Source organism: Fusarium falciforme, chromosome 5 (assembly GCF_026873545.1).
Source record: "Fusarium falciforme chromosome 5, complete sequence".
Taxonomy (NCBI): domain Eukaryota; kingdom Fungi; phylum Ascomycota; class Sordariomycetes; order Hypocreales; family Nectriaceae; genus Fusarium; species Fusarium falciforme.
The window spans coordinates 2082389-2103762 of record NC_070548.1 but is presented as its reverse complement, the minus strand read 5'-3'; the positions used below and the strand labels follow the sequence as shown (position 1 = coordinate 2103762).

At 54.2% G+C, this 21374-nt stretch overlaps 8 protein-coding genes across 8 annotated transcripts; 4 read left to right on the top strand and 4 right to left on the bottom strand.

Annotated features, from left to right (window-relative positions):
- Positions 1-79: 79 nt before the first annotated feature.
- On the bottom strand, positions 80-3404 carry NCS54_00686200 (FACT complex subunit; the record flags this gene model as incomplete). Its single annotated transcript, XM_053152304.1, has 5 exons — positions 80-1191; positions 1240-2848; positions 2904-3025; positions 3081-3165; positions 3228-3404. The coding sequence occupies 5 exons, from the start codon at positions 3402-3404 to the stop codon at positions 80-82; spliced, it is 3105 nt and encodes a 1034-aa protein (XP_053008279.1).
- Positions 3405-4404: 1000 nt separating this feature from the next.
- NCS54_00686100 (CMD domain-containing protein) lies at positions 4405-5085 on the top strand (the record flags this gene model as incomplete). The annotated part of the gene is made up of 3 exons (XM_053152303.1): positions 4405-4884; positions 4937-4982; positions 5039-5085. 3 exons carry the CDS (start codon positions 4405-4407, stop codon positions 5083-5085), a joined length of 573 nt encoding a protein of 190 aa, XP_053008278.1.
- A 490-nt stretch (positions 5086-5575) lies between these two features.
- NCS54_00686000 (Hypothetical protein) lies at positions 5576-6319 on the bottom strand (the record flags this gene model as incomplete). Its single annotated transcript, XM_053152302.1, has 1 exon — positions 5576-6319. The coding sequence occupies one exon, from the start codon at positions 6317-6319 to the stop codon at positions 5576-5578; it is 744 nt and encodes a 247-aa protein (XP_053008277.1).
- A 1339-nt stretch (positions 6320-7658) lies between these two features.
- On the top strand, positions 7659-8450 carry NCS54_00685900 (EKC/KEOPS complex subunit BUD32; the record flags this gene model as incomplete). The annotated part of the gene is made up of 1 exon (XM_053152301.1): positions 7659-8450. The coding sequence occupies one exon, from the start codon at positions 7659-7661 to the stop codon at positions 8448-8450; it is 792 nt and encodes a 263-aa protein (XP_053008276.1).
- A 204-nt stretch (positions 8451-8654) lies between these two features.
- On the bottom strand, positions 8655-9648 carry NCS54_00685800 (GCS light chain; the record flags this gene model as incomplete). The annotated part of the gene is made up of 2 exons (XM_053152300.1): positions 8655-9567; positions 9623-9648. 2 exons carry the CDS (start codon positions 9646-9648, stop codon positions 8655-8657), a joined length of 939 nt encoding a protein of 312 aa, XP_053008275.1.
- A 1280-nt stretch (positions 9649-10928) lies between these two features.
- On the top strand, positions 10929-11675 carry NCS54_00685700 (AP complex subunit sigma; the record flags this gene model as incomplete). Its single annotated transcript, XM_053152299.1, has 5 exons — positions 10929-10939; positions 11000-11033; positions 11086-11203; positions 11255-11529; positions 11646-11675. 5 exons carry the CDS (start codon positions 10929-10931, stop codon positions 11673-11675), a joined length of 468 nt encoding a protein of 155 aa, XP_053008274.1.
- Positions 11676-13668: 1993 nt separating this feature from the next.
- Positions 13669-14719, top strand: NCS54_00685600 (Repressor of RNA polymerase III transcription MAF1; the record flags this gene model as incomplete). Its single annotated transcript, XM_053152298.1, has 2 exons — positions 13669-13674; positions 13730-14719. The coding sequence occupies 2 exons, from the start codon at positions 13669-13671 to the stop codon at positions 14717-14719; spliced, it is 996 nt and encodes a 331-aa protein (XP_053008273.1).
- A 1885-nt stretch (positions 14720-16604) lies between these two features.
- Positions 16605-20108, bottom strand: NCS54_00685500 (Hypothetical protein; the record flags this gene model as incomplete). The annotated part of the gene is made up of 2 exons (XM_053152297.1): positions 16605-17358; positions 17410-20108. 2 exons carry the CDS (start codon positions 20106-20108, stop codon positions 16605-16607), a joined length of 3453 nt encoding a protein of 1150 aa, XP_053008272.1.
- Positions 20109-21374: the final 1266 nt, after the last annotated feature.

The window sequence follows — 21374 nt, the reverse complement described above, 5'->3', positions numbered from 1 at the left end:
CCAGTCCCGTCGTCTTCCCGTTCACGCCAAAATCACCCTCCGCCTCGGGGGGAAGCAAGGCGTCAGTCAAGTTACCCCTTTAGCGCTTGCGCTTCTTCTTGCTGCCACGGTCCTCATCCTCCATGGCGCTCTCACGATCTCGCTTCTTCGCCTTGCGCTCCAACTCATCCCAGTCCTCACCCTCCTCGTCGCTGTCGAGTTCAGCATCCTCGTCGTCATCATCATCGCTGGCGTTGCTGCCAAAGTCGGAGTCCTCCTCACTAGATTCGGACGCCTCGTCAAGCTCATCGTCATCGATCTCAAACGCTGACTCCTCTTCCGACATGTCCTCGCCGCCAGACTCGTCCGAGTCGGCCTGGAGGAAGGACCAACCTCCATCGACGAAGAACTGGTGAGTGTCTGCTGTGACTGTCTTCATGATGGTAGGCCAGTTCAGGTTGAGAGGTCCTTCCGTATAGGCAATGTCGGAAGAGTCCAGGTAGTCCTTGACCTGGTCAAGAAACTCGACAGGGATGGTGTTGACGTGGTATGGCGCTCGTGTAAAGTCCTTGAAGACAAAGACCATATCAAAGTTCTTCAAGCCGAACTGAACACGTTCCAAGTGCGCGATTTCAACCTCCTCGATAGTGATGACCATGAAAGGAGGCTCAACAACCTGGATAAGGCAGTCTGTGGTAGGCTGGACAAAGACGTTGCTGCGGAACGGCACACCATGGAATCCAAGGTCGCGGATGGGCATATCCACTTCGATACCCTCGTTGCGACCAGCCTCGGCAATCTTCTGGGCGAAACCCTGGAAGAGTCGGTCGAGGTCGGCTCTCCGGCGTCGCTCTTCCTGCTCTGCCTCAAACTCATCCTCATCACCGTACCGGTACTTGCGCTTGCGGTTACCCGTCTCATCGAACTGGATGTCCGTCGCTTCTCGGTAGAACTGCACATCCTTGGTCTTCTTCTTGTTGCCCACAATGATGGGGTCCTTGAGGTGAATGTGGATGATGACAATCAGCTCGTGTTGGCAAGGCTGGAAGAAAAGATGCTTGACGTTGGAGAACAGCACATCCACTCTATGCTGTGCGTTCAGGGGTGAGATGTATCGAATACCGTTCTGGTGAATCTCAACCTTTCCGGGCACTCGCTTGCCCTCCATGGCAGGTCGAATGTAGACATTGTCCAATACAGCCGGTCGCCGATCTGGTCTCTGTTAGCATCAGGTCACCCATAGTAAAGATATCAACTTACTTCGAATCTCCACCAGCTTGTCCTGCTCAACGACATCCTCCATGTCCTTCTTCTCCTGCTCCTTCTTGACCGCGTCACGCTTCATGTTGGAAATCTGATTCGCTATCTCATTGTATCTCTCTCCATCAGACGATCGGAAGGTCAAACTGCGCACAAAGTGTGCTGTGGCATCTTCGAATGGCTGGTCATCTTTTCTTCCCACACCCTGACCAGGAGACAGGAAGTTGATACGCAGGAAAGAGAAGTCATTCTCATCACTCTTGCTAGCGTTCTTGATAGTGTTGATGTGGAATGGAACAGGACGTCCCATAATAGGGAGGACGACGGTGTTGTTCTTGACGTCAACAATGATCTCCTGATTCTTGATCTTGGGGGGGAACTGGTTGTCTCTCTTGTATGATTCGAATCGCTTGAACTTCTTGACCTCGCCGCCATTCTGGCCGCTGGTGGATTCTGAGAATCTCGCCAGACCTTCCTTTTGCTTCTTGGCCGCGAGCTCCTTTTGGTGCTCACGTCGCTTCTTTTCAAGATCGTCGTTGGCGACTTGAGTTGTACGCTCGGAGCGAAGTCTTGTGTTTGTGATGTTCTTAGTAGCAACGGCACCGACACGAGAGTCCTTCTTCTCCTTCTTTGGCGCAGGCTCGGCCTCCTCATCATCCTTGAAGAAGAACGAGTTTGCGTCAGCGCTAGTGGGCGCCTCGGCTGTGAACACAACGGGCTCTGCGGAGGTGACTCGGATGGTGTCGGTAAGAACCAAGGCATACACCTTGCTGTGCTTGTCCTGAGGCTGGGGGTTCTCGATGTCTTGGAATCCGGTGTTGATGATCAAAGTCATGCCGTCCTTCAGGGTCCTCTGGTTCTTGGCGTTGAGCACCAAGGTTGGGTCCTTGTTCTCCAATCCAATACCCCAGCCGACGTTCTTAAGGAAATGCTTCTCCATGTCAGGCTTCTTGCTTCGGATGATGCTCAGAGCCTTGGCGTACACATCCTTTGCCGTCATACCATCTCGGATCTCCTTGATGATGGTGTTGTGAATGAGGGTGAGGAGCTTGTAGCTGCTCTCCTGGGACTTGTTGGGATCGACCAGGTAGGTTCGTGCGATTGTCGAGCAGTACGACTTGTATCGGAGACCCATGGCGGCGATAATGATGCCGGCATGGAGATTGTCGTCGTTGGGCTCGCCCGCAAATCGGAGATCGTACTTGCCGCCGCTCTGGATCGAAGGTCCCAGGATCCAGTCCAGCTGGGTTGGGTCAAGGTCGGAGGGGAGCTTCGCCTTGCTCGGAAGTTGCACTGTCTGCCAGAACTTGTTGTCGTCGAGCTTCTTGTCGACCTTCTCGGCAAGCGCCGAATGCTTGACCTTCTTCTCGGCGTCGAGGATATTGGACATTTCATCGAGGAAGTAGGGGGTCATCAGGGCCACGCAGGCCTTGGAAGCGGTTCGCATCGCTCGGAGCTCGCTCTCGTCCTTGACAGCAAAGGCGTGAGTCGAGAGCGCCGCTGACACATCGACTTGGGTGACATCCTTGCATTGCTCCGCAAAGAGCTTCTTCCACTCTTCGACAAAGGGGCCTCGGGAGGTGTCCCTGGAGATGGTGCCGACCTTGTTCTGAAATCGCAACATGTTAAGAGGGGCTCGAGACGATGGGGATTGATTCGCTTACTCCTGCTTCCTTGATCTTGTTGGTAACCTTGATGAAGAGCTTCTCGTTCTCCGCAGCGTCCTTGCCTCGCACGAGTACTTCGATGGGGAATCGGCCGCCCTTGAGCTGTTCGAGATGCTTCGCTAGGCAACAGTCAGCTCCTGATAAATGGCGCAACGAGCGCATAGGCAGTAGTACCTTTCTTGGCTGTCGTGAGAATGTACAGCGTGTCCAAGGTGAACAGCATCAGCGTGGTCGGGAACTCGTAGCCTAGGAGCCAGAACTGTGAAAGTCGTCAGCATTTCCATCTTTCGCTTCGAATCGAGGATTATCGGGGTCGCATACGTGAATCGCATTGTTCTTGTGGAATTCGGGAATCTCCTCGACCTTGCCCATCATCACGATCATGGACTGGGCGCCGCCGAACAGGCCATCCTTGCTTCGGAGGTCATTCTTCCAGGCAGTCACAAAGTGCGAGATGCGCTCCTGGAAGACCTTGCTGTCAATCTTGATCTCGGCCATCGTTGCTGATGGACGCGCGAGCGAGAGTGACGGAAGAGCGAACGGGGAAGAGGAGGAGGAGCTTGAAGGAAGTCGTGACGACGCGAAAAAAGTGAGGTCGCGTTAATGATCCAGGTTGGGAGCTCCCTGTCACGTGACGGTGCGCAACGCGTCCCTGCGATCCAAGCTCGGATGAACTGGATTGATCTGACAGGAGGGATTGGAGCGCACCCGCGCAACTGTCGCTGTGAGGCTGGGGTATTTCGAGAGAAATGATTCGCTTTTATGTGATGTGTCGCTTTTCGAGTTTTTGCAAAATATGATTGTTTGGTTGAATATTGACCCTTCAATGGTGAACGGTTGATGAAATTGGGTGGATGTGGAGGGGAGAGTTGACGGAGCAACAAAGAATCTCAAGACTCGGGATATAGCAGTGTACATATTGCTGCCTCAGCGGTCCTAGCAATAAACGGCACGTGGTTTCAAAACGCCCGTCATATTTGAAGGGAAACTTTTATTGTGTCCTAAATTCAATGGAAAATTCATATAGTGATAAAATGCTGGGTTGTCCATGGAGATGGGCATTTCAATCAACACCTGGAGGATGTTGGGCTAGGGAGTGAATGCCCATCTTCCACTCGAAATTCCTGAATTCAAATTCGTTGTAAACTAGTAATGACTAGATCTGACCTAGCTCTACCCGCAACACTCTACAATACATATTTAAATGCATCTTCCAAGCCCATCTTGGCAACCGTCCAGATGCCGTGATAAACCTCCGCCTCTCGGCGCCGCTTTTCGGGAAGTGGAGACGGGAGTTGCGATTCTAAACCGACCCCGCGCATCCGGGAGAACATATAACCAAGGAGCGGCTTTCGGGTCTCGACATCTGTCGGGTTTATCTCTCATCTTAGATATCATTTACAGTGTCCCCTTGCTTCAATCTTCATATATCTAGCACCTCTTGCGCATACGCTGTCCTCAATTGACACACAGAGTCAACTTACACCAAACCGGCATCATGAGAATCCCTTACGTACCCACCCCTCCCCCGACCAAGAACGATGAGGAAGCCGCCATTGTGAAGCGCATCGAGGAGCGACGGAACCCTCGTCCTCTTCAGTCTTTGGACCTTGCGCTCCTTCACTCCCCACCTGTGGCAGACGGATGGAACTCGTTCCTCGGCGCTGTCCGCACAAAAACCTCTTTGAGCGACGACTTGCGTGAGCTCGCCATCTCGCGCGTTGCCGTCTGCAACAAGGCCTGGTATGAGTGGAAGCACCACGCCCCGCTGGCTGTCAAGGGCGGCGTCTCTGAGGCAGGACTCGAGGCCATCAAGCAGGACACGCTGGGTGAGCGTCCAGCCGAGTTGTCAGAGAAGCAGTGGGCCGTGTTGCTCTACACGGATGAGATGACGAGGAATGTTCACGTCAAGGACGAGACGTTTGACCACTTGAAGAAGTTCTTCAATGAGCAGGAGATTGTCGAGATCACAGCAACGGTAAGATAGAGCCTAGCGTAGTAAATTGAGCCTGAGCTAACCCAAAACCCAGGTGGCTTGCTACAACTGTGTGAGCCGTTTCTTGGTGGCTCTCGACGGCAAGTCAAAACTCATAAATCAGATCCGTCTAAAGCTAAGACTAACAACGTTGTAGTTGGGGAAAGAAACGGTACCGGCCCCGAAGCTGTCTCTGGTCATTGATGGGGGGCTGCTGTATCCTCCATATCTCCCAAGAACGGCAACGAAACATGATGGGAGTATGCTGTCAAAGTCAATAGCAAAAACAGGCACAAAACAAGATGCACCGAGACTTAAGGCCTCGGAAAAGAAAAAAAAAGGGGTATCATCCCATCTATGCGAAGTGAAGTGAAAACGAACCAAACTCCTCAATGCCCTCCAACCTTTGCCAGACCGACGCATCATTAATCATCGCTCATAACTCGCGCACCTCCATGCCTGTAGAAGATCTAGAATGCCGATGCTGTGCTGTACTGTATCGGATCATGCTGTATCGTGAAAAATGTTTGGTGGCCAAGATGGCCACACCAGAAAACGCCGTGCCATGCCCGCGCTCTGTCCGTCGCATACAATGGGCAACCTGTGAGAAAGTTTATGTCGTGTCGCTGTAACCGTGTGCCAATACGCAAGGAAAACCAGGGGAAGTCTTGATGACCAAACCGATGCTAGCAGATCATGGCGACTTTGAGTAGGACCTTGACATTGCGCGCTCGATAGAAGCGTGGCGCTGCTGCATCCTGGGAGACGTCTGAAGCTCCTCGACAACGCCTGCCCATCCTTTGCGATGGGGTTTGGAAGTGTGCTCCTGGTGGCCGACGAGTGCCTGCGTGGTCAGACTGCGGAGGGGGGGACGGTTGATGATTCCCTCCATCAGGCCTTTGGGAAGAGCTGGACGAGGTGGTGTCTTGAAGACGGGCGACTTCTCGAGGTCCCTGGGCGCAGATGGGGGTTGTGGTTTCTCAGTATGGCTGGTAGTGTTTGTGTTGAATGCGACGACACCCATGTACACGACAAGAAAGCGCATGCGCAACATATCAAGCCTCCGGACACGACCCTCCAGCCTCGATCGCTTCGACGCCCAGAGCAACCTGGCGACAGTCCTCATCTGGGTGGCGTCCTCCTCGAGCAACATGCCATTGAGGTCCTCGCGCAAATCGTCGCACGTCCTCTGTATCTCCCTTAGGAGCTGGGTCAAGCGTAGCTTCTCATCTAGACGCTGCACCTTGGAGACGTCGCGATCATACGACTCATTCTCCTGGGAGGAAAAGTCGGCCGTGTCAACGAAAGTTGCGATCTCCTGCGGCGCCACTTGGTAGGCTGTATAAACGGAGACGATCTGGGCGAGGACGATGGCGGCAAGTAAAAGAGCGGTCAGAATGAGGACGGTGGTCCACTGGAGCAGGTCGGACTCTGCCATGGTTGAGCGCGAAGCGTCTGGATGGCAAGTCAGGGCGTTGGGTGAGGCTATCGCGCATGGTCCTTGGGGTGTCTCTCTCTTTGAGGGGAGGGAAAAGGGAGAGGAGAGAGAGGCTGGATCGACGGCGCACAAGATAACTGGGCACAGAGGGGTGAGTGAGTGAATGACGACGGGGGGCAGCACAAGCGCGAAAGCAGTTTGTGTGTGCGCTCTGCTCTAGCCTCCGGGGCTTCAAGCAGCGCCGTACCGTCCAGGCCCAGGACAGGCCGAACTGCCAGATTTGTTCTGGAGCGGCCGTGTTCGGCCACTTGGCGTGGATGGCTGGGAATGGAGAAGGGCCCCTGTAGCTGCAGCTAAAAGATCCATTACGACCCAGGGCAGGGAAACCCATCACATGGCAGGTGGATGTGGGATGCGCGGATGGCGTTGTGTGTGACTGATTTAGTTTGACAGCCCCCCTCAGCCATTCGCCTCGGACGCGGCAGAGGGCCGTTGTGGCGAGCGGGAGTGCCGGGCATACGAGATCCGAGAAGAAACGGTCAGGATATGGTGATGCTGACTGTTGGTGTTTCTCGTACGTACCCTGACAAAGACTGTATTACTCAAGAGGTGGGTGGTTAAAGAGGATGCGCCGTAAGCTGTTTGCCCCTGGAGTCGCCCCCTCCCACAGCGCTAATGCTGCGATGCCGAACCGTCTAGCGGGTTCTCGATTGCATTGGCAGCGTCCCGAGTGGACTTGTGCAGTTGATTCCGGCATCGGTTGGTCGTGAGGGATTCTTCCAGCGGCACTATTACCAGGCCTATTCCAGTAGTGTCTCGGCTATCCAGGGGACTTATAAATGCGCCTCGGCCTGGACTTAGGGTTTGGGGGAGGCGCAGTGGATCAATCCTAGGGTTTCGATGGAGGTTGAGTGAACTCGGGGCTGTTATTACATGAGCGAGTGAAGGCATCTCCAGACATGAGAAAACCAATGTGTTGTCAAAACCTTGAGGGGCAGCACAACGTCGATGGCGTCAAGCTTGGTAGAAATAAACGTGATTTGACCACGGGCTGGTCGTTAGTGCAAAGAACCCGCCAGTCACGTTTCTCTCTCGTGCCCGCCAAAAAATGTTCCTAGCCGTTGCCGTCCACTCCCTTCATCGGCCCGCTGCTGACTGCACGTCTCCGTTCGATGCATGGTGCCAATCAACCTTTTTGTCTGCGTCTTCAACTGACTTCATGACCGCCCCGTACCTGCGCTCGTCTTGCAGCTCGTCATAATTGCTAGATCTTTCCCCACTGACTGATCTAATCCTTGACTTTTATTCTATCATCAACACTCAGCTCAGCTCAGCAGCTATGACGGCCACAGCGACGGCGCCGGCCACCGACCCCGCGGCGCAGCAGGCGCATCAATTTCCCCTCCCCAAGATCCTCGAATACCCCGCGTCGACCCCGCCAACCCTCATCACACAAGGCGCCGAGGGCCGCCTCTACAAGAGCACCTACCTGCTGCCCGACATCCCCTGCGCCCTCAAGTACCGCCCTCCCAAGCCCTGGCGGCACCCGACTCTCGATCAGCGCCTCACGCGACACCGGATCCTGTCAGAGGCCCGCATCCTCGCAAAGTGCCGTCGCGATGGCGTCCGCGTGCCAGCCGTCTACGCTGTCGATGAGGCTGCTGGGTGGTTGATGTTGGAATGGATACATGGAGGGCCCGTTCGCAAGAGCATCAACGAGCGCCTCGGAAGCCGCACAGAGGGCATCGAGGATGACGCCGAGTTGAAGAGCCTGATGCGACGCATCGGCACTGCTATTGGCAATATGCACAAGGTTGGAATCGTCCACGGGGACTTGACCACCAGTAACATGATGTTGGCGCCCCCTACCGATCCAAAGAACCAGAGTCCCCTTGATGGTGAACTAGTCATCATCGACCTCGGTCTTGCAAGTGGGAGTGTATCAGATGAAGACCGAGCGGTAGATCTCTACGTGCTAGAGAGGGCATTTGGTAGTACGCACCCCCGTGCTGAGTGTATCTTTCCAGAGCTGCTCGATGCGTATGGCCAAACTTTCAAGCAGGCCAAAATCGCACTTAAGAAGCTAGAAGATGTACGGATGAGAGGTCGCAAAAGAAGCATGCTGGGATAACCAAAGAAAAACAGAAAAGCCGTCTCGGCCAATTTCCCTGTCATAGTGTCTAAACTCCGTGTGTCTGATGCTCGCTGTTTTGCAAAAACCAAAGGACGAAATCCATCCACAGCCCGATATCGTGCTGTCAGATATGCTCGGAAACACCTCTTCCCTATCATCATCATCATCATCCCACTCCTCAACGGTTGCGGAGTTGCGGAACTAGGGCTCCACTAGTTCCGCTCCGGCAAAATAGCCCTTGTTCTCGATGACGCCTCGATCCTGAACAAATGCTGTGTAACGCACAACCCATTCAGGAACAATCTCCCCAGCCAGCCCGGTTCCGTTGTGGGCGGGATCGGCGAGCAGGCCAGCGCCTCGGGGGCCGTGGCCCAGGAGCTCGCGCAGAGTTCCGGGGGGGAGAATATCAGTGCAGTCGGTATGGACGTGCAACTCGACTCCCTCCTCCTCAGCCAGCTTCTTGAGCGGCGGGGGGACATCGCAGCAGTTGCGTAGGTTGATCTGGTCAATGACGGGCCGAATGGTGGCGCGCTTGATGAAGGCGCCTAGCTTTTCGCTGCCGAACTCGGACACAGCCAGTCGCTTGACAAGTCCCTGCTTGTGCAAACCCTCGAATACCTTCCAAGTCGCAAGCTCCTCCTCCAGATTGCCCTGATTAGCGTTGGCCTTGTCCGCTTCCCACTCGCAATTGCCCTCAAACGACATGCCGGGGAAGGAAACTATTAGCAGATCGATGGTCTGAATACCGAGCTCCCTCCGGACCAAGTCCAAGGCCTCCTTGGCGTATTGCTCCCGCTCGGCGACAGGCGTCCCGGGCAAGAGGAACAGTTTCACGGTGATCTCATACTGACTCGACTCCTCCCGCAACCCGGCGGCGTGCCAATTGATGCGGGGAACGTATAGCGCACTGCCCTGTCGCTCCGTCCAGAGCTCGACATCCGTCGCCTTGCCGTTGGGCGCATCACCGTTCGTGAAGCCGTTGGTGCCAGGAGCATGTGTCGCATAGTCGCGCCGAGCCTCAGCGAAGTTGTCGCGAAGGGAATTGACGAGTTCGAGGTTGGATCTGTTGTTTCCGGGCTTGCGAATCACCGAAGGGCCTGCCGACATGACATTGCTAAAGAGGGGTTTGTCAGCACGAAAGCGCCTCACAGGAATCGGGGAGTACAAACGCCGTAGAGAGAATGAGTTTCGTCATGATGGGTATATGAGAGTAAAATAGAGAATAGACAGGTATCAAATGATCAAAGAAGAAAGAAATATCAACAGCTAAAGTAGAGAAAGGCTGAGCCAAGGTTTGAAGAATGGGAGGAAAAATTTCGACGTCGGCGTCTTCAAGGCTTAAACTCGGAGACGCCAGCGGCAGGCCCAGATAGTCCCGTCTTTATCAACTCTGCGCGCCCTGGGCTAGACAACGAAACTTGCTAGCTCCTCCCAGCTGCCCACACTCCGATTGCTCGGAAGCGGGCTTTTCGAGACCATTGAGTCCCCAGGGAAACGTGGGGGAGAGCGGAGGTGGGATTAGTAATATTGCCTGGCCGCAGACGCAGACGGTAGCTTTGGAATCACAGCGGTGCGCAGTATGATAAGCGTGGAGGTTTTGTGTTTGTCACGGTTGCAGGGGAGTCGAATGATGGTCGAGGATGAGATGTGATGAAGAGGTGGGAGATGGTGGGAGATGGTTGATTCCTGAATGGCCAAGGACCTCCATCGCGACTGACATCAGAGGAAGCACATAGTTGCGTGCTTGAGGACGGGGGTGGGCAATACGATGACGACCTTTGGAATCTCGCGATCCGGATACCAATGGCTCCATCACTGACGCGGGGTTTGGAGTGTTTTGCCCAGGCAAGACTTGATCCATGTCTTGAGCCGTTGAATCATGGCTGTTCTTGTCTGAGATCGTCCACACCAGATGGATCGATGGAAGCTGGATAGACAGGCACGCCGGTCAAGAAATAAATGAGACGCCAGAGCTCCTCAAAGGATCACTTGAGTCCTCTCAATCATAATAAGTACATTTACATAAAATATAATAAAACTAGTAAAGATATCATAACAAAAGGAGTATTTTAGAGTACTTTTTATCTATCCTTAGTATACTCTATTGATCATCTTTAGAGAGTAATAAGCTAACATGCTTGCACTGGTGTCTCGTTTTTTCTTGGCCTACTGTGGACTCGCTGTAAGCGGCCGCTAATTGATCGCCCGTCACTTGCTGTAACCACTGAAGCCACCTGGCTGTCCACTGACTCGCAGCGGGGATCAGTCTGGCCCGGGCGCATTGGCTGGAGCCTGGACCGGGCACTCTGACTGGGCTGCCCGCCTGAGGCCCGACTCGTCACCAACCCGCCAAATTGCTTCCGTGTCCACCTTGAAGCCAGAATTATCTCCATCAACTCGCATCTCCCCAAACATCTCCCTCGCTCCCTCCTGCACGATTCAAAGCAGGCTCGGCAGCGTGAAACCAACATCACGATGGCGATCCAGTATGCTCCTCCACAGCTGCTCGCCCGTTCCCGGCCGCTGACCTAGAGTTAACCCCCCAGATACCTCATTCTCCTGTCCCGTCAGGGCAAAGTGGTCCGTCTGCCAGCTCCCATCAAGACATGTCGTCACTGACTAGTGCCTCCAGCGCCTCGCCAAGTGGTTCACAACACTCTCCCCCAAGGACAAGGCCAAGATCGTCAAGGACGTGTCCCAGCTCGTGCTCGCCCGTAGGACGCGGATGTGCAACTTTCTGGAGTACAAGGGTCAGCCCCCTTAGCTCCTATCTTGATGCCGGCCTATGCTGACAGCAACAGACACCAAGATCGTCTATCGCCGATATGCCTCGCTCTTCTTCATTGCGGGATGTTCCTCGGAGGACAATGAGTTGATCACCCTCGAAATCATCCACCGATACGTCGAGCAGATGGACAAATACTACGGCAACGTTTGCGAGCTCGATATCATCTTCTCCTTTACCAAGGCGTACTACATCCTTGACGAACTCCTCCTCGCCGGCGAGCTGCAGGAGAGCAGCAAGAAGAACGTACTCCGCTGCATCGGCCAGCAAGACTCTCTTGAGGACATGGAGGTGAGTAATCAGGGGTGATATCCAGCTTGGCGACTAGTGAAGTCTCGTGATGGCCCGGCAACCTGCACCCAGCAAAAGCATCGCCAGATGACAGCTAACGCCGGAATGTCAACAAGGTTGAGGACGAAGTTACAAAGATCATGTAGACCATCCTCGGCGACGACGTTTAATAGCTGCCTGGCACCAACTCGACTCGACTTGCGTTACGAATCCCCAGACCGATCGAGCGATGTCCCCTATGATACGGTTTCATACGAAGAACTACAACGCGTTAGTTGATCTCGGATTAACTTTGGATCAACAGGTCGAAGAAGAAATATTGAAATCACTCAAGGATGCGGGGTTTGTGTAATGGGGCAAGTCTCAGGCGGCTGAGCATCTCTTCAATGGGAAGAGAGGACACGCATGTTTATTTGCATCGTGGGAACCGGCGCTGGCGGTGTTTGGGGAGTCCTAGGCCTATACGGTCTTGTTTTGTAGATCTTTGACGGTGGAAAACCACCTTCTTTCATATCAAGAGATGAGGCCCAATGGCGAAGGCGTCACCGCGGCAGATGCGGTTGACGGCGCAAGGGACGGCAATCTGACGTCGACCCATTGCGGAGGGATCATGCAGAGAGTCGACTCAAGGACAGCGGATCCTCGGATGGCGAAGAGTGACGGCATTCAATGGGTGCACCGAGTTCACACGCCGTATGCCACTCGGCATGTCCCAGTTTGACACGTTGGTGTCCCTTGGGCGCTCGACAAACCCGAGCGCGAGCGCAATCGCATCACCCCGTCGGGACGCCTCGCAACCAGAATCAAGAGAAACGATTGACCTCATTTTTTGCCTTTTTTACTTGCAAACTGACATTGGACCATGACTGAAAGCTTCATCTAGTGCGCCTGGAATGCTGGAGCTGAAGCATGATGGCGCTCGACAGCGGCCCGTGGTTTCAGAGCAGTGCCCGATTCGCTGCCATGTTGCGCCAAAGGACCCCCCCTTATTTGTGGTGCCCCAAACCTAGCGATTGCGGGAACAAGTGTTCTGTTGAGCTTACAGATTGCCAGCTGCGAGCATGGGCAAATCGATTGGATTGGAAGCAGAGCTGGGCAATTGGTCAAGATCAGGGATTTGGACCTCTTGGGACGGGACCCCTGGTCTCATGAGAGCCATGAGATGAGGCATGAGATGGGCTGACAGGGGGAGGGCTCCGCCGACTTGGCTTGCTTGACCCGAATACCGACGGGACAAGTTGGCGCAGTCCCCGGAATTCCCTCTTTGGCTCGGTGTCGATGGCCGGGACCGGCAAAGCTCCAGGAGAGCTGTTGCTGCGGGTGCCAGCGTGGCTCATCCGCTGCTGCGATCCCGTGGCCGGGTGGCCGCGACCATCAGATCACAAAGCCGTCCATATTGGTTCACAAGCTGTCTTGCCTGCGTGAACCCGCTGACCTCAGACAAAAGCATTCAATCCATCAGTCCCGCAGCCGGTCATTCCCTTCCATCCACGCAACTTCAATTGCCATTGCCGCCCCTCTTCCTTTTCCTTCCCTCTTGTTGCATTCCATTCATCTTGCAGCTTACACACTTACGTACTCATTCGACAGCTTCACCATCTTGGTCGCTTATCTCTCTTCCTGACCATTGCAATCGCCGCAACTACCGGTGAATTGACCTACAGCATTAACCCCCACCCAACCGTTGGTCTCTTTATCTCCGGTCTTGATTCACGGGGTCTCTTTACCACGCCGACCGACCGCGCCCCTCCCTCATACTTCCGAACCGCAGCAGGCTCCGGCGATCATCTATCTACCCCGACTTCCATCCAGCCAAGCCATTCCCATCCCTTCCTCCCCCAAACACCAACTGTTACCGTCGTCGCCCTTGTCGCCTTTTACGATCGACTTCAATCCCACACTTGGCGACTCCGATTCCGACTTCGACACCGACTTCATCTCCACCTCTGCGCCCCATTCGCACCTTCCGCATCGCGACATCTGTCTCCTGCCGCCCCGTAGCCCGCTACTCCACGCTGACGCAATCGGTTCCCTCCCGACCGCGCTCTCGCATCACGACAATCATCGCATAGCAACGCAAAGCGACACCACGGCACCTCTATCGCGACATCGGAGCCAGATAGCTCCTCCTCCATCAATATGAAGGTAAGCAATCCCGACATTCGCGACTCTCCGTGCCATGCTGACATGTGAACTGCAGTATCTACCAGTGCAAGACTTCGAAGCGGTGACGGGCGCCCTCAACTTCAACACACCCGACTGCAACGTTACTGGCGGTTGCGATCTTTACACGACAAAGTCAACAGGCTCCGACAAGAAGCTCTACAAGAATATCGATAAGGATCTCAACTCGCAACATGAAGCCCTCCTCAAGCTCGGCGCCAGCCTGTCACCACCAGAGCGTGCGCAGATGCTGGCCACCTCACCGAGCATGCAGCTATTTTCACACTCAAGCGCCTTCGGTCCTCTATCAGAACTTTCAAGCCGTCGGACATTTGCGTACTTGATCGCGACGCTGAACGCCAGTCATCCCCATTACGATTTCTCCCACGTTCTTCGGCCCAACGACTTCAAGCGCGAGCGAAACCTGCGCCGCGTCATGGTCAACCTCGATTCGATTCTCCAAAACGTGAGGCCAAACTTTGAGCCCAAGTCGCTCGGCTCCTCTCTCGATAGCGACACAAGTTCCAACTGGGGACCCCAATGCTGGTCGTTGATCGACAAGGAAATGCACCTTAACGAGTGTACAATCTTCAGCTATCACCCCGACACCGACCCGTTTGAGGAGGACGAGAGCGCCATCTGGGCCGCCCATTACTTCTTCTTCAACCGATCCCTGAAGCGTGTGGCATACCTCTATGTGCGCGTAGTACCTGTCATCTCATCCCACAGCCCGACACTCCGGCCTACAAACCTGGCAAGGAACCACAGCAACCGACAAGAGCTCGAGTCAGCCGGTGCGCAGAAGCGTGCCAACTACTGGCTTGGTGATCGAGATGCTGAGCTGGTGCCGTACACGGAAGACGACGAGGACATGGATGACGGACTGTTCTGGAACAGAGGGGAAGATGGCGATCTTGTTGCTTACTCAGATGACGAGTTTGACGACGACATTGATGATATGGATATGCTCGACAGAAGCAACGAGAGGTTCATGAGTGAAGACATCGCCGGCCGGATGGAGATTTAGGCCAGCTCCATCGACACGGCTGTTGCGCTGTAGCTCTTGAGCTAGGCAGCTTTCACTGGCCACATTCGCATTGGATTGCTTTCTTTTCCAACATTTCAACAACACCAAACGCCGTCTTAATCTCAACAACGGTCATCCGCTTGCGAACCGACGCCACACGACACGGAGAAGGCCAAACAGTACACGATTTTCCCGCCCAACTTCTCTGTTCACGGACCTTGATTGCGTCCTAACTTGTTTTTGTTTCCTTGGACATGTTGATTTCCTATGTATGAAGGCGTGGCGCCTGGGCAGGCTTCTGGTCGGTGAGAGCGGCTGGGATTCCGCGACACGAGGCGTTTTCGGGGGCTCGCTTTCCAACGCGCGGCGGTACATGTGTGCTTTTCTTGGTTGCTCTGGTCTCTGGCGTGTTTTCTTTTTCCTTTCATTAATTCTCCTTCGTCCGAGTTGTTGACTTTGTCTGTGGCTATTGTTTCTTTCTCTCTTCTCAGCTGTGTTTTTACCGGTTCTTCTCGTTTCGATTCGACTGTCTGTATCTTTTTGGTTCACGACCCGGGATGGCTATGCATGGAATGGATGTGTCAGGGGTGGGTGGGTTATCATGGGAGGCTCCTACAGGATGGAGTCCTCTGGTCTGGGAAACGCGCCCCGCGGTGAGGGGAGAGCGGATGAAATGAAAGTGACGAAGTCAATGAAACGGGCAGGGACGGGACCCTTGATGGGCAGGGTCGAGTAAAGGGGTCAGGCCGGTTGATGCTTTGCTCTGACACGGGGATGGACTCAAAAAATTCACTCCATTTCAAGTTCCAACGCTTCCAACTCAGTATTGTGACACGATCGACCCGTATCCTTGACGTCTATCTCTAACCTAAGCCTTGAGGGTTTAAAGTAAAGAAGATGGAAGAGGTTAGTCTAAAATGTCCAAGGTTCAAGGTCATATATTCGATATCCAGAGACCAAGGCATCATCTATCAAAGGCGCAGTGCATCATAGTGCAAAGTGCATATTGAAAGTCAAGAAAGTAAACCGTTCGATAGTTGTTCATCCTTCATCTCAGTATTATGCGCATACATATAGTTACATGAATATATATAGACGCTCCCTTTCCACCCTCTTCCCTTGATCCCTTCCCTCCATCTCTCTTTCAATTCTGCGCGCTCAAATCTCACTCTTCATCTTCTACCCACCCCCTCAAGGCAACCATGCCTCTGTATCGCAGTCGCAGAAGAAAGAAAAAACAATGACAAGACATATGTACCTATACGCGCTAATCCGATCGTTCGTGTTGTGTGAGTGTCAAATGGCCAGAGAAGCGAAAGAGAAGCAAGAGCAAAGTAGTAGTAAAGACTTGTAAGGGTGGGAAAAAAGGACCAAAAGACCCGCGATGTGAAGGGAGAAGAAGGAAGATGACATAACCAGAATGAACCGAACCCGTGACACCCGAGGGGCTTTTTGTTTTATCGCCTGTCCCGCGCCCTCCTGCAAGAGAATAACAAATCAAGAAACACAAGACGACCAAACGCCAAAGACGAGGTTTCCTCCCGCTTGAAACTTTTGTTGTAGCTTGGAATGAGGAGGTAGGATATGCAAGTTGGCAGTAGTAGTGGTAGTAGTGGTAGTAGTGGTAGTGGTAGTGGTAGTAGGAAGGGGAAGCAAAGGTTGTGTTGCTGGCCTGATCCCCCAGTCCATATCAGTCGCCCCCTTGCAAGGTCTCAGAATGTAGGTGGCAGAGATAGGGTTTGGCTGTATATGCAGTACGAGGTCCTCTAACGTGGGACATGTAAGTGTTGTAGTAGTATAGCAGGTCATTCATCTGTCATGTCGCGGCCTGTTCGCGACTGTTCTTTGGCAAAGACTTTTATGTATGATGTGTGTGAGGTGGAGTTCAGCCCTCCTTTTCCTTGAGAGTACCATTTTGACCCTCAGTGTGTGGCTGGACTGCATTCCCGTTTGTCCGTGTTGACGGCTTGACTGAAGGGGAGCGCTTCTCATTCTCTGGCTCCTCCGGAATTGTCGCAAACTTCTTGAGAACCTGCTTGAGGGCCGGCCGTCGGATAGGCTTGGCGAGGAACTCATCCATACCAGAGTCAATGCACTCCTTGACGTTGCTCTCCTCGGAAAAGGCCGTCAAGGCAACGATAGGGGAAGTGTATCCCATCTCGCGGATGAGACGGGTACTCTGTAGACCGTCGAGGTTTGGCATCTGGACGTCCATAAAGATGACATCAAACGCCTCGTTCCTCTCCATGGTCGCCTTGACCAGGTCGTAGGCTTCCTGACCATCCTTGGCAATGGTCACGTCGTAGACATCCTCGAGCTTGAGCATCCGGCTGACGACCTCGATGTTGGTCGAGTTGTCGTCGGCGACCAGGACACGCAGCTTTCCTTGACCATTCTTATTGGCCAGTGCTCGATCGATTTCAGCCATCTTTTGCGTCGTGCTCCTCGGAGCAGGAGGGTCAGCAGCAAAGTACGGTTGGCTTAGACCGACCAGTCGGGGTTGAGGATTCAGGACGCTGGACGACTTGGTGTCGGTTGCGGGCTTCGGGGGGTTGGGATTGCGCGGTGGCTCCATATCGGCGGTAGCATCGACACTTGTTGGCCGAGATTTCACGCTGCTCGAGGCAGTGCTAGGAGTCCTAGATTCAACAGTTAGTCACGCCCATCAAGACTTGCCCAAGAGGACGTACCTGTTCTTGACGTATTTAAGAGGAATCTCCATCGTGAATGTCGTGCCAACGCCCATGGTGCTTCGTAACGTTATCGATCCTCCCATGAGGCCAGCTAGTTGATGGCAAATACTCAATCCAAGGCCAGTTCCGCCAAACTTTTTGCTCAGGCCGAGATCTCCTTGAACAAACGGCTCAAAGACCTTTTGTTGCATGTGCTCGGGAATACCGGGGCCTGTATCCTGGACTTCAAACTGGAATATGTAGGCCTTTGCTCCTGGTGGTGGAGGCGTGGGAGACCGCTCACGGACTTGCACATGGGGAGTCGCCTTGGGGTCCATGGGGTTGATAGATAGTGCCGTTCCGGTGCCGTTGAAGCGCTGCCCCGAGTCCTTTCGACCAGAGCTGCTAGAATGCGTCGGGCTGGTCGCTCCACGGTGACGAGTGCGTCCGGTTCGCGAGTTATTTCGCGAGTTCCTCGAGAGCGATGATGTGCGGCTCTCGTTCTCAGCAATGACTTCAGCTTCTCCAAGACACTTGATGCGTACCGAGACGCTGCCATTGTGGGGAGTGAACTTCAAGCTGTTGCTCACCAAGTTGATGATGACTTGAAGTATTCGATGTTGGTCGCCCCAGAGCCACATATCCTTAAGACGTCCCGTACCTTGAGGTCCCAGTGCTGGCAACTTGGTCTCCCCGCCGGCTCGATCCGGGCTCGTACCAATCTCGACATTATCGGAACTAAGGAACTCGACCGAAAAGTTGATCTTTCCTTCTCGCACCTGCTTGTCAAAGATGGTGAGGATCTGTGACCGGATCTCGGCCAGACTGAACTCTCTCAGCTCGAGGCTAAGTTGCTGGCCTATCTGGTTCTTGGAGAAGCTCAGGAGATCCTCGAGAAGATGCAGCAGCAGATCGCCCGACTTGTAGAGGGTCTTCAGGGATTGCTTAATCCTGACAATGTCGTTCTCTTCCATGCAGACGGCGCACATGCCGAGAATTCCGTTGAGAGGGGTCTTGAGCTCGTGCGAGATGTTGGCGATGAAGAGCGTCTTGCTCTCGTTGGCAGCCTCGGCCGCCTTTTTGCTCTCTTCGAGCTCCCTCGTGCGCTCAGCCACCTTGACTTCAAGTGAGAGATACTGCTTCACCAGCTCGTCGCTCATGTCGTTGAACGTCCGTGTCAGTTCGGTGAGTTCATCAGTAATAAAGTGTTTCCGGTCGTCCACCTTGCCAGGAATCTTGAACATCCGACGGGCGACATCTCGATTGGAGCTCGGTTTGGTGCGCTTCCCCTGGAGTCGCCGCTTCAACTTGGACCAAAAGCCCCTCTTCTTTGATCTCTGGGATATTCCACCCGAGCTTGGCAGTTCCTCATCATCCTCATATTCCGAGTCAATGAAGGACTCCTCATACCCAGGGGGGTTGACTGATTTCTCAGTGGCGGCCTTGAGCTTCCGGATCGGCAGGACGCTGAGGTGAGCGCATGGGACGACTAGAATGACTATGAAGCCGACTGTTCCGAACACAGTGCCGAGGAGAATGTTTCGCAGCGTATCGATTGGCTTGTAAGCTTCCCACTTGGCCTTCTCAACAATGACAGTCCAGTTGACCAGGGGGGTCTGGGTACGCGCAAATCCAACAGCGACCGGGACGCCCTGTTCGTTGTGGGTGTTGATTATGGCGCTGGCGTTGTTGACGGAATTGTACCGCTTAGCAAACGAGTCAAAGGCGGCTGGGTATTTCTCAACGGGGAATGCCTTGTTGTCGTACTCCTTGTCAAACTGGTAAACGCTGTGGCGGTCGCTATAGCCCTCGGGCGTCTTGGGAGGGAGGATGAATTTGACCATAAGGTTGCCAAACTGTTCTAGGTCAGGGAGGTAGGTCGCGTTGCTCGCAGGGAACGACGAATTGAAGCGATTTGAACGATCGGTAGGTCCTATGAGCAGGACCGAGCCTGTTTTCCCTAACCCTTCACGAGACTCTTGTACGAGGGTGAGGGACTTGGCCAGTACGACGACGGTCATGTAACCGAGTATGAAGGTGTCGTTGTTGCTTCGAATGGGTATCGATACGGACAGGAGAGACGTTGTCTCATTGAGAACGAGCGGGCCCAGTAGCAAACCCCCATCGCTGTAGATGCGCACGTCCTTGAAGGCCTCTGCAGACACAGCTGTAGTATTGTTCCTGATGGTATTTGGGTGGCCGAGATCGACGTAAGTGATGTTGGGGTAGAGGCTCGGGGGGTAGCCCGGACCATCATGACCAAGGAGGACCTCATTGCCAGACGAGTCCCTGTAGGGCAAGGTGATCCTGGGGACCGCAGGAGATGTGACATTGAGCAGACCACCTTGCGAAGCACCCGTCTGATTCCTCGAGTACAACCTTATCTGCAACAACCCCGTAGACGCGCTGACGGCGAGAGCACTCTCGAGATCCTCCTGGGCGGCATCCCAGTCCCGACGGCCAGTGTTGTAAAAGTTAGTAAGGGCATTCTGGAGGAGGATGCGAGAGGCGATGGTGATGCAGCTAGTCTGGACGAGATTCAGCTCTGCGGAAATGCGCGAGGCCTTGAGCGAGGCCGTAAGTGTCAAGCCCTCGCGCTCGACGTCGACAACGAAACGGTTGACATAGATCCAGGTAGGGATAGAGACAACAGCGAGACCGACGAGAACAGCAAAGACGACGAGGGCTGCGAGCTGCTCGCGAATGGCGATCCTCATGTTAGGCAGGCTAGAGAGAAGAGATCGAGGGCCGAGCACGACGGCGCGGCATCGTTGTGTCGTTCAGATCGGTCGGTCGAAGGCGCGGACAGGGCGGGTGCGAGAATTCGTGCTTAAAGGTAGGAGACAGACGACGACCTTTTGCTGGGGAGTGAGAGCTTCGATGAACCTCGTCTCGCGTCCTCGTCTCAACACCCACAGTCTCTTCGATCGTGGTGGTTCTCGGCTACGTCTAGGTCGTCGATCTGGTCGGTAGCTGCGGTCGCGGAGGAACGTTGCGGTTTGTGGATCGATGATCGGCAAGACGGCCAAGGGAGGCGAAGAGTCGAGGGCTGTCCCGTGGTGTGCTGACTCGGTCGTCCCGAGTCGGCCGTCCTCAACAGCGACGATGATGGATCTATCTAGCAAACGGGGAACGGATTGGCCGACTCTGATGCCTATCTTTGCCTCGTGAGCATTCGGGGTCTCCCAGCAAAGTTTGAGTCCGAGAATTGGCAGCAGCTGCAGCGAGCGGAGATGGGGGGACTGGGGGACGGGGAGAGCTGGGGGATGGAGAGGAAGGGAGGGAGAGAACAGAGCGAAAGGGTAGCGATCGACAGAGGTTCTGGTACTGGCTGGGGCAGCGTGGGACCGAGGCGTGGCAGTAAAGCTTGGCTCTCTTGGGCTATGGAGAACGCGTGGAAGGTGGATGAGGAGATGGTACCTTGAACTCGACGTCTAAGAAGGGAAGAAACGGCGATGAAGGAGAGAAGGGAATGAATAGCAGAGGAGAACAACAGAAGCAAGAATTTGCACAGAGTAAGATGCGGAATCCAAGTGATCCATCCATCCACCGATGGTCAATAGATGGGCAAAGCGTCCAGCGTGGGCGGGCATCGAGGCCGACCTAGAACACGGTGCAGTCGCGGTGCTGGGCCAGTTGCAGTCTAGCGCTGCACTCTTAGTGACCTACAGTGGAGGCGGTGGTAATTGCTCAGTGGACAATTGCGACAACAAGGCGTCGGCCCACCAGCGGAAAAGAAACATGGATGGATCCATATCATTCATTGCCAGGGCAGTTTCATGTTATGAAAGCAGCTGGTTGACCGTGGGCGGGAGGTTTCTAGATTCTCTCGGTCTGGCAGCTTCCGCATGCAACTCTCGCCATGGATGTCCATCGCTTATTTCCAGTAATTACCTGCTTACAGATGCGAATGCTACGCCCGACAAACAAGCTCAAAATCTGGGTTCAGTTCGTCTGCGGGTGATGAGCGTCCATAACCCAGC